Source organism: Podospora pseudoanserina, chromosome 1 (assembly GCF_035222485.1).
Source record: "Podospora pseudoanserina strain CBS 124.78 chromosome 1, whole genome shotgun sequence".
In the NCBI taxonomy this organism is placed as follows: Eukaryota; Fungi; Ascomycota; class Sordariomycetes; order Sordariales; family Podosporaceae; genus Podospora; species Podospora pseudoanserina.
In genome coordinates, this window is record NC_085920.1 from 7,418,872 (window position 1) to 7,434,133 (window position 15,262).

A 15,262-nucleotide genomic window follows, 5' to 3' on the forward strand; every position below is an offset into this window, starting at 1 on the left:
GGTCACACGTTTCTACCAACCCTCTGGATGAGGCTCTTCTGCTCGTCCACTGTCCACCGCTCTTTCCGTGAGTGGACTTTGGGCATGACATCATTCGAGAAATGCCCGGTGATGGCCGGAGGAAGGTTGGAGCGGGTGGCCTGAGATGTGTTTCAAGCCGGGACCCATACCTCGCAAGGCTGCGCGCATCGTCCTCCTTCTTCTCAGTTGAACAGTCAGTGGTCCTCTCCGCGATCGGCGATCTGATTCGGATGCTGAATCCGGTTGTCCATAGAGATATCCCTCCTTCCGACATCTCTTGCCCGCCCCTTGCCCAGTCCGGCGATATCCGAGAATGGGAGAGGAAGGTAGCTGCGGGCACAGAAGGTGCAGGGCATTCTAGTCGCTCCTCCCGTGACCGCTCCGTCATGGTCGTGGAAGGATGTGCATATATCTTGTTGACTAGTGGTGATGGTGGAAGCTTTAGCCTGGACGTCTGCCCTCGTCTATCCATGAAGGGGCGGAGCGTTGACATCAACTATCACATGCCTGGTGACTTCGCCCCGGTGGACTACGCTCTCTTGTGTTGTTCTCTAGAAGCAACGTGCCCTTCTCTTTCGTCGTGGCCTGGTTGGCAAAGGGGGCCGCAGTTCTAGAAGCAACGGTAGGCGAGGCTGCCAGGCGGCGTATGTCATTCTTGAAGACTTTGCACCAGCAGTGCCGCTCGCCTCTTTTATGATTTCGAGACACTGGAAACCCGGCAAGTGTTCGGTAATTTGTACCTGCTTTTGTGGAACACAGGAGGTAATCTGCCCACGGTATCGAGTCCCTGCATGATGTTGAAGCAGAACCAACGAGCTTCTGACTTTGCCCTCAGCAATATCGAAGATCCTGGCAACAATCTGTGCTAACAGTCCCAAAGTTCGGTAACGGTAAATATCGGATGTGTGGCAAGCATGCTTCCCGTTGTTGATCCTCAACATGTAGGCCGTTGCCCGGGTGCCCCAGGGGATCCGGTCTGTCGGCGACGCTATCCAGCTTGGTCGTAACCGTGAAGCAGGTCGAAACCAGCTTTGTGTTGTCCAAGCCCCTGACCTTGCACGTTCAAACTAAACCTTCTAGCACTTAGGGCTCGGTTTTTTGAGGCGAATGGCAGCGCCGTATCGTACCAGAGGGGCACCAGTATCTAAGCCTCTGTGGTCCAGCGGGTCACACCGCCCATAGAGTGATGTTATCGTCACTGCTGACCTCCCGCCCGGGAGAGGAAATGTAACAGATTTGACCCCCACCGGAGGTGTCGATATTGCGTCTACCACGGAAGGAGTGACAGATGAAGGTGCCTGATCAAGGTGATTGTGGTAGTTTATAAAAGGACTCTCTGATGACCAGGAAAATGGTCAGCTCTACTCTCGGTAACAGACACCTCCCATCATAGCCAGCAATAAAGACCGTGATAAGTCTCTTCACATACCTCTCGCCCCAGCTTCTCCACAGAAACCATTCAGTTTTCAACTCTAGATTTCCTTGTCAAAATGTGAGATATCATGGTGCAATCTCAAACGCCGTTACTGAAACCTCGCAGGGACAACTACATGCCTCCTGTTCGCATCGAACAATGCAATGTCGTCTACTGCTGTTTGTGCAAGGCCAACAACGACGTCGATAGTATTATCAATCTCGACTCTGAGGATGAGTGCGCCGTCTGTCGACATCGCCCAGCCTTCTGCGACCACTGCATCCCGGCGCAACAGGAGTGACAGAGAGCGTAAACCGGGAACAGTAGTTGTTTGGTTACTCCATCAAACACGAGTTTCGAAACAACTTACTCAGTCACCAATAACTATGGCGGGAGTTGGCAACTGGTTTTCCCATGTACTTCCCTTGTTGATCTGGCAAGATTAGACGTGGCAACACAACTGGTTGAGAGGTTGGCGGCAGTGTCGCGAAGAAATCGTTTTCATCTTGTTAGACCCTTTCTCCTTTTTGCGTTCTGACTGGTTCAGAGCTATGTTGGTTAGCTTCTATATTTAACTTGGTGCACCTCGTCACCCTACTCTCCCAATGATGTTGTGGGCTTCGAAGATTGAATCACTGTAGACGCTGTTCACTCTGGGTCTTCCTCGTAATGCTACCTTCCCCTGATGAGGCGATAATTGGTACCGTGACGGTAAGGCCAGCCCATAATGGTGTTACTTCTGTTCTACATCATCAGCAATCAGGCAGCTTTCAAGAAACACATGGCATCCATTCCTTGCTGTCTGACATGGTGCAACCTCCCACGATGGCCGACGATGGCCAAGAAGTCCCCCCTGAGCGCGACGTGCCGTTGTGGTTCACGACACATCGTGGGAGCCTCGCCGCAAGCATGCAGCTTCCCATCTTGACAAGCGAGTCAATGGCACATCTCCTGCGGCGGGAAGAAAACCGGGATAAGTGGGTGGGATAGAGCCTTGCAGTTTCAACCATCCTTTTCCAGAAGCGGGACTCGGGTGCCACAATATGACATTTCACCACGGCTAGGAAGGCACAAGGGACCCAACTGGAACTGGGGCTGGCTTCCCATCGCTCCATAAACATCACTGCTGATCAAATTACCCTATCGTTGTACCGTCCAAGGATGCACGATATGCGTATAAACCCAATATAATGACATGCGCCAGATAGCAAGTGCCCACAAAGAATCCCTGGGTATCTCCGTCTATATCATGAACCTCGTGTGCTGTCCGTCCCATTTACATGCCGATGCTGTTTCAGCTCTATAGCCTCTCCCTTCTCGCTGCTGGACAGTTCTGGAAGCCCGAATCGTTCCCGCAACTGTTCATACAGGGGCCCCATCTCGTAAAAGCTTTCGTTGTTTTCGTAAACCGCGCAGGGCGATGGCTTGATCGGCAGTAGCCAGTCAACGGGGCTGTTTCCCATGATTGACTGCCAATTTCTATACGGTCCCAGATCCCATGGGTTTTCGCCCATCTCCGTCTTCACAATGGCGAATGTCCGGGTTGCCAGTTGGTCCCGTGGAGGATCTTCCTCATGGCCAGGTCCCGAGCGCTTCGGTAGAGGGTATGTGATCACGCTGTATTTCGGAGTCCCTTGTGTCCCCCGAGGAACTCGAATGGCCAGTTGGTGGACCATGTTCTTCGATTTGAGGTAGTCGACGTTGGTAAGATTGACAATGGCATACCGAATCGACGTGGCGGTCATTGTGAAGGTGAAAAGGCCAAAGAACGCACTGATTGCCAAAGCAGCTATTACCAGCCCATCAACGCCCTGTCCGCTGTCTAATTTCGACTTGAGGCAGATGACCGTTGCAACAATGACCACAATACAATACAATGCTGTGTAACCTGTGAACTGCATAAAGAACTTGAAGGCTGTAGTCCTGCATTAGCACCTTGATTCTAGGCAGATTTGACTCATTGGCACTGACATGTTTCACCAACAACTCCGCCTACCCACGGACAGTAATGATCCATCTTTTTGACACACCTGTCGAGCTCACTGCAATGATGGGCTCTGTCAACCTTCCAGGTGCAGCAAGAGCTGCACCACCGAGGCCGGCCGTCTGTGTTACACACAAAAACATTCTTGCTGTAGAAGCGCTCGAGACCTGGACTGTCGGGATTGTTGTCGGCACCAGCCTCGTATTGTTCGCCTGCTTCGAGATCACTCTCTGCTTTTCGGCCTTGGCGTTTACGCTCCTTGTCCCGCTCTCTTTGTACAACAGCTCGCTCTCCGAGCGGCGTGACTCCCGGGTTGTGTTGTATTTCGAGGAAGACGCGGAAGTATGACAATAGCATACAGAGAAGAAAGACGAAGTATAGGGTAAGGAAGGCCGCAGCTACTCCATTTTTCTGCTGTGTTTGTAGGAAATAGTCCACTAATCAACTACGTCAGCGGCTGGCCAGCAAAGAGGCTCTGGAACATTAAAATTCAACAAAACAAACATACAGCATACTCGCTTGACAACCACATAGGTTGCAAGGCCAGCACAACCGGCCAGTATTAATGGAATTATTCGGACCAGCCACCGTGTGGAAGCTGTTTTGGCTGCAACCATTGCGTCCTCCCGCCAGCCCACCCTCACATGTGAGACCAGAGGACGCGCCGATCCAAGTCGCGGCCGGCAAAGAGAACCAAAGAGAAACAGAAACGAGGATCGAGGCGAGAGTATTAGGCGAGCCCGGACCCGGATCTGACCGCTCCGTCTAGATAATTGCAATGGGCATCGGTTTGACGTCGGAGGTCGGATCAAGCTCACAGTCAGTCGGGATGAACGGGGATGACGTTGGTCGATCGCGCAGACAAACTGTCTAAATAGTCTCGGATCTTGGTAATCTTACTCTGGGCATCCGCTAAGGCCCTGCAACGGCGGGTCCGTGCCTGCAGGTGTGAAGGCCAGGGCAACAACTGTTAGCGGGAAACCCCTTGATATGGCCCCATCAGCGTGCAGGTTCTTAATGCACTAACATTGCCAGGCCCCAGGTGCACGCTAACCTCTTCCTGGATCCTCATGTTCCACAGCATGGACATTCGCATGGGGACAATCTTCAAAGCATATCATACCTATTCATGAAGAAAGAGATGGTTACATGCGTGATATAAAGTCCTGCTTCTCGTTGTTGACTTGTTGATGTATTTTTATGAGCTGAGGAATCACGTGGGAGAGTATTTCGTGGGAAACACAAGCATTTGGCACCGAGCCAATGGTTGACGAGGAGGATGGCAATTTGGTTCATGGCGAGCACATCGGAGCATATTCCAGTCGGATGGGAATTGCCATTTTGACCTCACTGGATTCATTGGTTTGGAGGTCGAATCCATACGCGGTGCCCTACAAATTGGTAATACCTCGGAATAGCTGACGAATCGTGAAACCGTATGCTGATCAGGAATAGTTCATAGGCTGTTCCTTACCTACCTATCTCAGTGGATCAAACCTCTTAGGTTGCTGGTGCCCGACTTGAAGCACATGCATCGAATTTGTCTTTTCCATTTGGGATGTTTAGATCATCAAGCCAGCCAAGCTTTTCATCGGTAGAGGTAGACGGTTTGCCGATACGCGGTCACATCAAGATGACCTGACCGACCTCAGCTCATCGGGTGTGGCATTCCAGCCTCGCAGTTTTTCTGGCCTGAGGAGGCTACAAGGCTTGAATCCAACCCCTCATGGAAACCGAAGTCCAGATGAGATAGTGGTGTGAACCATGGGTCGATGCCCCACCATCTTCTGGCTAGGCAGGCATCTGGAATTTGTGTACCGACGGTGGATGTCTCGAATACAGTGCCCGAGTACGGTTGAAGCCGGTCATCAGCTTCCATTCGGTATCCGAAAACATAAATTGGAAGGGCATTTCATCTCATTTGTTTTGGGACTCAGTGGTGCTCCCTAACGGCGGCTGATATGGCTGGCTGAAGCCACCCGTCGAGTCAGCATGCCACCACCAAGCCAAGGTCAGGCACTGCATGCCACAACGAGGTCGCCACTGACCGATATACCCAGAACGGGCGGCATGGTGTGGGTGGTGAGCCTACCTGCTTGATGGCTCCGGCCTCCCACCCTCGGCAGAGCCTCATCATCTGAGCTCCTGGAGGAAGCATATAATGGAACCCTTCAGACCGCCATCTTTCCCGAGAGGATTTTCTGGGCCCAATCCTTAATGTCACGGATTGCCCTCGGCGATGGTCGTATCACAGAGTGACTACTGGAGCTGGGAGAAGTGAACCGGCCACGCTCACCCAATGCACGCAACATTCAACTCGAATACTCTCCGCGACGACGTCAAGACCTCATATACCCTCCCTCGTAGCGCCGATATATCCAAACGTCAATGAAGAAGCAGCCTCCACAGAGCAGAAGGAGATGGATGTCGAGGAACGAGAAACCATGATGCTTTGCCAGACGCTATTTGACATGAGCGTTGTGCAGGGGCAACAAGTTCGCAGTGGATGGATGGACGGACGGACGGATGGATGAATGGATGGATACATGGCGTTCAATGACGGTTGGACCAGCCAAGGAGGTTGTCGCTTCTGTTTTGAGCAGTCATACGGTCGGTTGGGTGAATCATTCTACGCCATGATGATAGCGGGAGGACTCCAGTCGCTGGGGTCATCAGGTGCTGATGCCGAGGTTCTGAGAAGAGTGGACAGGCACTTTCCCCCCGTCTTTTGCTTTCCCTGCCTTTGAGCATTCTCATGTTATCTTCTCTCTTTCCAACCTCTCGATCGTCTCGTCCTTGCTCAACGTTTTCATCACACACCGAGCAGTTTTCTCTTAACGTCCTCCCACTCCCTCGTTGGTTTTTGTTCCATCTCTGATGGTATTTCGTTCCGGTCTATTTTTGACAAGCTCACTCGGCAATTAGTGTCGGATCTTTCAATCTCGAGCGTTTCGGTCGGGGGTCCTGGAAGTGCTGGCGTGGGCAGACTGGCGTGGCCTCGTCTTTCGTCACCGAACCTTCAGGGTCTCACCGAGCAAGCCGACCTCGGCCTCGACTTTGCGAAAAGCATCAAGTGCATAATCGAATTAGCCCGAAATTCGACTAGCCAGACGCACCTTCGACGCTCGGTTCCGTGCGTTTCTCGTCCTCCTTGAGAGGCTCCAAGACTCGCATATGGTTGAGGTGCACCGCATACGATCCCAACCCAACACCAGCGCCGTCGAGTCTGCTTGACATTCGAGACCGATCATAGCCGCAACGCTCTCACGTCGATCGATTGAAAGAGCCGCATGAGTCAATACAGCTGCATATTTTCAAGGCAGCCGTGGACTCAACTTTCACGCACGCACAAGGCACCCCACCTGAATTGCACCTGTCGCCAAGCTGGGCCTTCTTCTGCCCGCCCAGGGTTAGCTAGAGGTTGAAAGTGAAAAAGCTCAGCCACCAAAAGCCTGGATATCTATCTACCTTACCAAAATGCCCCGCAAAGCAGTGGTCGAACGAGGAAGCGCAAAGACTGCTCCACCAGAACTCAACCTTGAATTTCGGGATCAAGAGTTTGGCACAACTGGTGGTCATGAGGGACGGAAGGTCAGCGCGGCAGGCTCGCTGATCGAGCGCACAACAACTCGATTACACCGAGCCTGGAGGAATGCTACCCCGAGTGTAGAAATAAGTGGGACACTGCAATGTCGCAGTGGTTGAGGGTTAGGGGATCATTGGGTGCGGGCGTTTGCCAAGTCTTTGGGGGCGCAATGCGGCTCTGCTGTCTGGGTTGGGGGGGGGTTGTTGTCACTTACACTCTTTTGTTTTACCCAACTGCCAGACATCAACCACATGAACACAACACAAACGTCCAATTTGCGCGCACCTAATCCGACACAACCCGCTCTCTCGACCAGGGTATCTTGCAGCTTCGAGGACCGCGGCTAAGCAATCCAGCGCTCACAACTCAGGGCGCTGGCTCGACAGGAGAATTGCATGCTGCGCATGGCACCCTCGAGCTATGGAATTGCCCGTGGTCAGGGACTGCATGTTGCAATGAGTCTTCACTTTGCTGTTTCCCTTCATTGGATGGTACACCGAACCGACGCGACACCTCGACTATAGCGCTTTGCGTGCTCCGCCCATGGGGCGACCTCACGCTTCATGAGGTCCTCATGCCCTCATCATGCATTTTTTGATATGCTGAACGGTTCTTTACTGGTTACAACACGGCCTGGGTTACAGCTGGTGTGCTGCAAGGAGGTCCGATGAGTCTTTCAACACCCAAGGGGACGTCGACGGAAGATGGGCATTTCGGTGTCGGGTGTCGGGAGGTCCGAGTGGACCATCTCATTCGCACTCCTTGTTATGCCTCACTTGCCTGTCGTCGCCTTGCCTTTCACGGCCGCCATTTCTGTTTGCCTGCTCGCTTCTCCTTTCCAAGTGGCTAGTTCCTAAGGAGCCTACGCAGTGCCTGACGACGGTGCGAGAGGAACTACGGCTGTACTTCTGCAGCCAGGGGTCGATGTACTTGCTGTGTCACCGAGAGAATGAGGAACTGTAATTGTCGTCCTCTGCCTTGCAATGGAAGTTCATTGTACAAGTTGTTCGGATTAAATCTGTATATAAGGATCTCTGCTTTCTGTTTTCTATCCCCTTCCGTTCATCACATCCTCACAACCACCACCACCACCACCACCACCATCACCACCACCATCACCACTCTCCTCTACAAAGTTTCTCTGCAACAAGCGTTCCAGACGTCTTCAAGCTGGTAGCTAAAGCATTCATACCATACACAAACACACCAACCACATCTTGATCGAATCCGCAATCGTCAACATGCCCGGTAGCAGCAGCAAAACCGCCATTATAGTATGGTACTGTGTGAGTAGCCACCTCCCGGTCTGATCATTCCGCTCATGCTAACTCAACTGCAGAACAACTGCACTTACGGACCGTTGAACTGCACACTCGACGTTTGCTGTCCCAGCTGTGGTCATCCTCGATGCGTATACTGCACAGTCACAACCATCAAGAGCCGTGGATAACGCCAATCCCAAGCCCTAGGCACCCATGCATGAGCTTTCGAGCCCCGCAACCTGGGCGTGGGAAGACAAGTCAGGAAAAATGCATTGTTAGGGGGGCTTTTTCGCTTTGGAGTTGGGGGTGATATTGGATTTGGAGTTTGGGACGACCGACAACCTTGGGAAAGCATCTGTGACGCAGCGATGACAAGACACTGGGCGCAAGCCATTACATTCGCATCGGGATTAGAGGAGCATGAACTGTTTTTTTCTTGGAGTTGGATATAAAGGGTCAGGGTTCTTTTGGAAGGCATTCAGTATAGATGTTGTAGTTTACTTTAGGGATAATTGCTTTTGGTGGACTTCTTCCTCGCTCGCCCATGTACCGCGAATTCGACCGTTGGTGATTGTCAATTGTCCTGGCAACACCCTCTTGGGGTTCGACCATGTATGTCAACAAGATGTCGTGAAACCACCTGCCCAGGCAGATACCAAATCCCATGTGGGTTCTCGTCTTTGGATACCGAGATGGCTGGTGATGGCGTAAGTGCTTGCATTTGCTTCCATCAGCCGAGATTGGATTGAATCAATCAAAACCCGTTACCCCAGTTTATGCACAGCACATTGAGGCAGCAACCTGCCGACCCAGGTAGTTTAGTGAGTGCAACTTATGCAAGGGTCCTTCTCGGCAACGCGCAGCTCTAGATTGAGGAGCTGTGTGAATGTTCTGTTGTCTTTCGCTCTTGCATCTGCACTCCAATCCCAGGTCGTTCAGAGCATGTGAAAAGGGCGCGCGTAGATGACTCTGACTCGCAGCCGCTTGGCATACCTGCTTGTCATCGGCCTGGCGGTGATTGGCGCGCGCCCAACGAACGACGTCAACCTTCGGCAAAGTTTGGGGTTGTGAGTGGCCCTCCTGGCCTTAGGCAACCACCTCCGCCACCAACCACAACCACAACCACAACCACCTTCGAAAACCATCTCGAATTGGGTCCCCGAAACATTCTGGTACACACGAGGTACAACTCCAAGGGACGTGGCATCAGCCCTATGCCATGTCATGCAATGCACCCCTCCACACCCTTTTTTCCAGTGAATGAACGAACGACACAGCAGATGAGGGGTTCCCGACCGAGGTGACTCGAAATACAAGTAACACAAACACAACACCCACCCAAAGAACGACCCAACGAGGAACTACGCAGGAAGAAGACGTGTGTGTGTGTGTGTGTGTGTGTGTGTGTGTGTGTGTTGCATTTGCAACCACTCATCCATCCTTTCCAAACCCCAACCCTTTGGTCCTGGTCCGGCATTTGTTGGGGGTCTTTTTCTCCAGGTTTCTATTTTCCCAGACAGTACGGCGAAGCTCACAGACCAGCAAAAAAAAATAGACATGGTCCGCGGACGTCACGATGGATGTCATCAAAAGCATGGAAGATCCAAAAGCATCACGGAATCCAAGTTTCCCACCCGCCTCTTGCCTCCATCTACAAAGAGCGTTCAAATAGTGGTACGCGACCCGTCGACCAGCCCCCGCGGTCTGCTGTCACCGGTTAGGGAGGTGGGGTCACTGATGGCGAGGGACAACTGAAGCTCTAGGTGAGGAGCCATTGAGGCACCGAGGCAGAGTTTCTCCTCACCCATCCTCTTCTAACAGTGGAAATACCACCTCACCAAATTGATACCTCGCCACAGATGGTTTCGAATTGGCGGTAGCCTGTACCTATTCATTGGCCGCGTTCCAACATCAACCTGCAGCAAAGAATCTCGAATGCGCAAAAACTCAAGGATGGAACCTGGAATCTGAAGATCAGTGATCCAAGAAAATGCCGGCAGCTAGGTAGAGCTTCGCTAGCACCAGCAACCAACTCCCGTCGTCGTGCAACGGCGGCCGAATGCGGAGACCCAGAGGGGCTGTACAAAACCACAGGACTTTTTGTCCTTCTAGAAACCCCAGCATCTTCCTTTTTCAAATTCCCAGGGTCCGCGTACGACACGGCCACTCACAGATGCTGTTTTTCTCGAGTCTCATGTAGCAGGCAGCGTCCAATCCCGAAATCAGGAAGCCCAGGTTGAACCTCAGGTTAGTTAAGAGCTGAACGACCCCACTACTACCTCAGGTCTCCCACCTGTCACCACCACATCGCCGTGTTGCCAACCTGGTGGTAGCTGCTCCGCCTCTCCGCCTCTCCACGCCGGCACCAACTCCCGTCAAAGCCCGGGGCAAAAATCACGACTTTTCGGTGTGTCGTTCTCACTCATGCCCCTTGTCCACCTGTAGAAGGGAAAAAAAAAAAAGAAAAGAAAAAAAACACGCAAGCCTTGTGCCACGCTGCTTGCTGTCACCTACCTAACCCATTTGCCGACAGCCAGCAGCAGATACACCCACCACAGACGACCACACATGTCATACATAGCCGTTGAGGCGATGGGGCATAAGCGAGCGTGATGATAGATGCGGATATGCATCTTTTCGCCCTCAAAACCGAGGCGGGCAGGCATCTCAATTCGCACTTCGTCACAGGTTTTGTCAGTGTCGGTGTCGAGATCTGTCTCGGTGTCAAAACAGCCAACCAGAAACGAGAAGCCAGGGGGTCGGTCTCGGGCAGCAAAAAGAGGGCATGAGGTGGTGTGCTTCGGTGAGTTGAGGGTAAAAAAACACCGACTGAGAGCACGGTTGTGCTGTTTTCCTCGTCAACAAACGGCACCCAACGTAACACACGCACAGCCCGGCAAGAAGAAAAATGATAATACCGGGTGTCATGTCATGGCTCAAGTGTTGCGGCCCGGAAGTCACACCCGTGAGGACAAATGCACACCGAGGAAAATGCATTTATGGGGTGTTAACAGCAAAGCACCTGTAGACAGACCAAACCAACAATCAAGGCACTGGAAAGCAAGACTCCGCCATGATGTAGAACTCAAAGTCCCCATCTCCACCTCAAACTTTTCAAACCTCACACTCGGAGGGATGGAGTTTACTTTTGCATAGTGCCCTTCTTTCCCAAGCACATCAAACACACCCCAAACGATCTAAACTCCACCTCACAACCCTAACCCAGCCCTGACCTCTCCGCCGCCCCACCTTTCCTGACAAACACCATCCTTGGCACGCAGTAAAAAAGGCCCGTTGCAACCCCCCCCTCCGACGTTCTGCTTACGTAAAAACTCCAAAACAACTTCCCAGAGTTGAAAACGCCCCCACATACCTTAATCCCAAATTCACCTCGGAACGGACCGGCTCTTTTCTGCACGGGGCTTCCCGCAGCGCTGGGAATTCGAGGTCCCACTTGGCGTGGTGGTTCGTGCGTGTTTGCTTGTGGGTGTGCACGGTCTCGTCTCATCTCATCTCATCTCATCTCATCTCATCTCATCCCATCTCATCCCCAGCATCCTCAACCCAGTGAATTCAGAACAGAACCGCTGCAAATATGAATAATAAAAAATCTTCATCTCCCCAGAAGTGGACTACTTGCTCCCCGCTTGCTTCCCCAAAAACGCCATCTCGCCTCTTCACACTCCCAAGAAAGTGTTGTCAGATGTAGCAGCAAGGAGCGGTTTCGGAAACAGGGTAACAAGATAAATCGAAAACTAACCCTTCACAAACCCTCCATATGTTTCTCCCTCCACTTACTTACCCAACTCCCCCTTATCCCCCGTTTTCCACCCCAGTCCATGCACCACCGCTTGAACCCATCTCTCTACATATATGTACAAAAAAAACAAAACCGAAACAACATCAAAAACCAAGTGAAAAAGAGCAAGAAGGAAAATAAAATAAAATAAAAACATCGATGCGAAGACCCCCAAGGAGCAAACTGTTAAAACCCACTTTGGAGGAGAAAAAAAACCCACGAACCATTCCATTCGTTGAGGAAACAGAAAAGAACTCCAAAGCACCATCCCCCGCTCCCTCCCCCCCGTCCCAAAACCAAAACCGAACCAAAGACAAAGCCCAAAGCCCAGTATTGGATACCCCTCTCATAACATCCCCGTGACGCCTCCACCCCAGTTCCTTCTCATCAATCGTGTTGAATCTACTCGGCAGCAGCAACAGCGTTTGCTTTCGGAACGAACTTGATCTTCGTCTGCTTGAGCTTCACTGCCGCAGTCGTCGTGGTCGTCGTGGCAACCTTCGCCTTCACGTCTGAAGAAGCAGACGTGCCCTTGACAGGGGTGTTACCCGCGTCGGGGGTGCTGGCTTCAAGCGCCTTCCTCGATGGCGTGCGCTTCCTCGCCGAGGCGGCCGAAGCCGAAGCCGAAGCCGAAGCCGAAGCCGGAGTCGACCCCTTCGCGCCCGCAGCCGGTTTCTTGGGGGTAGGCTTCGGACCGGCAGCCACGATGGTAGCCTTGCTGCTCGTGCTCTTGGCCGAGAGCTTGATCTTCGTCGTGGTCGTGGTCTTGACGCCTCTCTTCCCAAACGTCTTGGTCAGACCCACGCTCGTCACCTTTCGCTGAGTTGTCGTGGTCGTCTTCTTCACCCCGGCTCCCTTGGTGGACTTGAGCGCGCTCGCCCCGAGAGAGATTGTGCCCGAAACGCTCCTTTTGATAGCCGTAGAAGCCGACTTGGAAACGCCCCTTGCAAGACCTTTCCCTTTGGCAGCCGCGGTCTTTGCAGCGCCTTTGGCGGTGGCCGTGAGCGTTTTCTTCACCCCGGCCGCAGGTTGAACCTTGCGTTTCTTAGCAGCGTTCCCGCCGCTCGCCTCATCCTCGGCTCCGACCAAAAGCTCCTTGAGCTTCCGCTTGCCGGCCTTGATCGAGCCTCGGGCCGTCTTCTTCTCCTGCTTCACCGGCTTTGGCGGCTTGACCTCCTTCGGCTTGGGACCCAGCACGCCTCTGCAGTTCGCGCTACCACACAGGCACTTCTGCACGTTCTTAGCGGAGAAGGGGTCAAAGTTGTAGTCGTACGTGAGCTCATCGCCCGTCATGATGGGCTTGTCGCCGGCAAAGAGAGCCATGCGGGGCTGGCCCGAGACGATCCATTTTATCATCCGGCAGTTAGGTGAGCACGAGTGGTTCACGAACCGGGCCATGCTGCCAGTAGTAGCATCGATGATCATGTTTTGGTCGAACGACATGAGATAGTAGCACTGCCGACCGAATCAGCTCCCGGCACGCAGCACGCACACCAGACAGACGCGCAGGAGACTCACCTCGTTGTCCTTGTACTTTTCGTTCATCCGACGCTCGCACTCCTCCTCGGTGATGATCTCACCAGTGTACTCCATGATGATCTGGTTGGGCTCAAAGCACCTGGTGCTCCGGACGCCGTAGCCACGATCCGAGGTCTTGAGAACCTCGACACCTACGCGGAACCGGCCGCCCTTCTTGGTTCTCTCCTGGAGATCCTGGAAGGCACGGTTTTGACAGAATTCTCTGCCGGCGTTGCAGTTGGTGTCGTCACACTCGTAGAGCATGATGCGGTTCTGGCAATCCTCGGCGCAGCCATCTTCGGGCTTGCAGACGCATTTGGACGAGAAATCCTCGAAATGGGGCGACTTTTTCCAGTACGCCGCCGCATCGCCAACAAACCGATCTGCGAGCTTTGTTAGACGGTTGCACAGTACAGTCGAATGCGCAGGCAAGCTTACTCTTCGCGATGGTCCGGTACGCCGGTGGCTTTGGTTGCCCTGGAGGAAGGGGGTTGCACACATCAAAGGGCAGTTTGAAGTCGCGCCCGTGGATGAGCATGCGGAGGCCGTTGTACATGGGCAGAGGAAGCGTCTTGTTGGCCTTGACGGGCTTCAAAAGCTCTGGGATCTGAGCCAGCTGCTTCTTCTCCTGGGTTGTCAAGCCCTGGGTGATATCGGTGGGTGTTTCTTGTCCTGCGTACAGGCCCTTCCTGTGCCATTGCTTGACGCGACGCTGCTTGACGGGAGGCCGGACGGGCTCGGACGGCTCCGTGGTCGCGCGCTCCTTGCTCGTCTCGGTCTTGGGTTTCTCGTCCACCTTGGTCTTCTTGCGGGGCGGCTCAGCGGCAGGATCCACGTCCACATACTTGCCATTGCTCCAGACCGTGTACTTGACCGGCCGGGTGTCAATATGCGCAAACTCGTTGGTATCCTGCAGGCGCATCAGCTCGCGCGAAATGCGCCCCAAGCTCTGGGCCGACTTTCTGCCCTTTCTCCCCAATGCCGCCACCTTCGTGGCCAAAGTCTCCACAGGCGCACCGGACTGACGCGTAGCCCTTCGGGTGACAATCGGCGCCTGGACCGGGATCGGTTTCGTTTTCGAAGAGATTCTAGCACCTTTGGGGGTGTTGGTGCCCGAGACGGAGCCGCTGAGCGCCAGCACGTCAATGCCTGTCGACCTGTTTGCATCCGCCTCGCTACCGGCGTCCCCTGCAATAGTCCTGCGCCGGTTTTCTTGCACACCTTGCCCCGCGACGCGTCGCCTTCGCTTGTCGGTGCCACTCAACTGAGACAAATTGTAGACCGGCAAACTGGCACGGGCGCGTCGTGGGCGACCAGTGGACAGGGACTCGGTCGAAGGGAGCGGTTCAGCCACCACTATGGCCTGTCCCACCGGGCTCAGTTCGCCTGGCTGCTGGCTATCGTCGGCGGCAGCTTCATTTTCGAGAATAGGAATGACAGCTTCGATCGTCGCGTCGGCCATGCTTGCCGGCTTGGTGGCATCGGGTTCGGAAGCGAGAGACATGCTGTCCGGAGTACACGAGGTGGGCGGTGTCGAGCTCAGAGAAGCGGCAGTGGAAGAATCGTCCGTCGGCGTGGCCGAGAAGCTGGACTCGGACATGATCACGCATCCGAGTCCAGCAGCAATTGAAGATGTCGCTACATCGGTTGCTATGGTTGCAGCCATATCTGTCGCCAT

General features: G+C 53.5%; 3 protein-coding genes across 3 annotated transcripts; all 3 read right to left on the minus strand.

Annotated features, from left to right (window-relative positions):
- Positions 1–1,097: 1,097 nt before the first annotated feature.
- QC764_0024490 (uncharacterized protein) lies at positions 1,098–2,437 on the minus strand (the record flags this gene model as incomplete). Its single annotated transcript, XM_062940090.1, has 2 exons — positions 1,451–2,437; positions 1,098–1,319 (listed from the first exon to the last, which is right to left on the minus strand). The coding sequence occupies exons 1-2, from the start codon at positions 1,478–1,480 to the stop codon at positions 1,098–1,100; spliced, it is 252 nt and encodes an 83-aa protein (XP_062806426.1). The 5' UTR covers positions 1,481–2,437.
- Positions 2,438–2,529: 92 nt separating this feature from the next.
- Positions 2,530–4,036, minus strand: pfa5 (Palmitoyltransferase pfa5; the record flags this gene model as incomplete). Its single annotated transcript, XM_062943342.1, has 3 exons — positions 2,530–3,350; positions 3,407–3,830; positions 3,935–4,036. The coding sequence occupies 3 exons, from the start codon at positions 4,034–4,036 to the stop codon at positions 2,683–2,685; spliced, it is 1,194 nt and encodes a 397-aa protein (XP_062806427.1). The 3' UTR covers positions 2,530–2,682.
- Positions 4,037–12,468: 8,432 nt separating this feature from the next.
- QC764_120820 (uncharacterized protein) lies at positions 12,469–15,262 on the minus strand (the record flags this gene model as incomplete). The annotated part of the gene is given in 4 exon segments (XM_062943343.1): positions 12,469–12,689; positions 12,708–13,521; positions 13,585–13,967; positions 14,023–15,262. The coding sequence occupies 4 exon segments, from the start codon at positions 15,260–15,262 to the stop codon at positions 12,469–12,471; spliced, it is 2,658 nt and encodes an 885-aa protein (XP_062806428.1).